At 49.1% G+C, this 1,131-nt stretch overlaps 1 protein-coding gene across 1 annotated transcript in view; it reads left to right on the forward strand.

The window, feature by feature from the left end:
- LOC119587930 (nesprin-1-like) overlaps positions 1-1,131 on the forward strand; it is a gene marked incomplete in the record, with an annotated part of 36,964 nt that overhangs the window by 10,925 nt on the left and 24,908 nt on the right. The window contains 2 exon segments of the mRNA XM_037936640.1: positions 1-482; positions 1,001-1,123. Of these exon segments, the coding sequence (XP_037792568.1) occupies positions 1-482; positions 1,001-1,123 (605 nt within the window).

The raw sequence follows: 1,131 nt of genomic DNA on the forward strand, positions 1-1,131 counted from the left end.
TCAGGGAGGCGAAGAGCACCTTCTGACAAGTGGAGAGAGTCCTCGTGGAGGGCGAGAGGAGTCACCCCTGCCAGGGTCCTCTCCAGCGTCTAGCTCAGGAGTCCAAGGTTCCGACGAGATGTCCCTCTCCCGCTCCCGCTCGAGATCTCCCGCCTCGAAAGAACCCGCATCCGCGAGTGTCATCCCCGCCCCTTACGCGCAGCCGGACATGATCTACGAGGACTGCCCGTTGCAGCAAGAACTAACCCCAGACAAGATGGACCCTGCAGAAAGTCTGAGGGCGTTGAGGTTCGAATCAGGGCTGGACATGAGCCCTGAAAAGCCCCAGCAGGTGGACTGCAGCTTTAGAACATTCAGGGACATGTATCAAATCAACCCCGTTTACCTAACGGACTCGGACGACCCCGAGGACCCCACCGAGTCCGATACGATAGTTCAGGGGTCAGGGGGTTATGACCTCGACAGGTCCATCACTGTCAATAGTAAGTCTCGCAGACTCTGTGGTCGTTTATGGCTAAGCAAAGGTGTTGTGGATGTTTTGTTTATTATTCTTGCTTGGGGTTAACATTTGGCTTTTGAATGCTGGTACCATTATGCTGGTAACTGATTAAATTTTGTTTATATTTTGTTGAAATTTATGTTCCTTTAAATATGTTATTACTAATATTTAATGTACACAATGGATTATCAAATGTAACATTTTAGTTAAATTCTTCAGATTAGTGATTTCTGGAATCCACATTTCTTCTCTGCATTTCATTTTGGTATGCAAACAATAACAGAATACCTCTTAGTTCTATAGAATGAGATTAGTACTCAGAGCCCTAGTAGTCAGGTAGTGATGCAACTGCAAGCATTTTAGCACAATCCACAGTGTGCTGTGTTTCAGCCTTCCACACTAAAGCACATTTAATTAAAAGAACCTCCCTCTTTCCCCCTCCTCCCTCTGTCTCGCTGTCTTACACTCATTCACACTGGGTGCTTTGGTGGTGGTGTGTAGGCTGGGGATCTGCCTCGGAGGAGTCCCCAGTGCCCCAGGAACTCGGCTCGTCCCCGCCCCTGCCAGGAGCTCGAGGGGCGAGGAAGGTCCCTAAGGTCACTAAGCTTCTCAGGGAAACTCAAGGTTAGCTA

Source organism: Penaeus monodon, chromosome 23 (assembly GCF_015228065.2).
Source record: "Penaeus monodon isolate SGIC_2016 chromosome 23, NSTDA_Pmon_1, whole genome shotgun sequence".
In the NCBI taxonomy this organism is placed as follows: Eukaryota; Metazoa; Arthropoda; class Malacostraca; order Decapoda; family Penaeidae; genus Penaeus; species Penaeus monodon.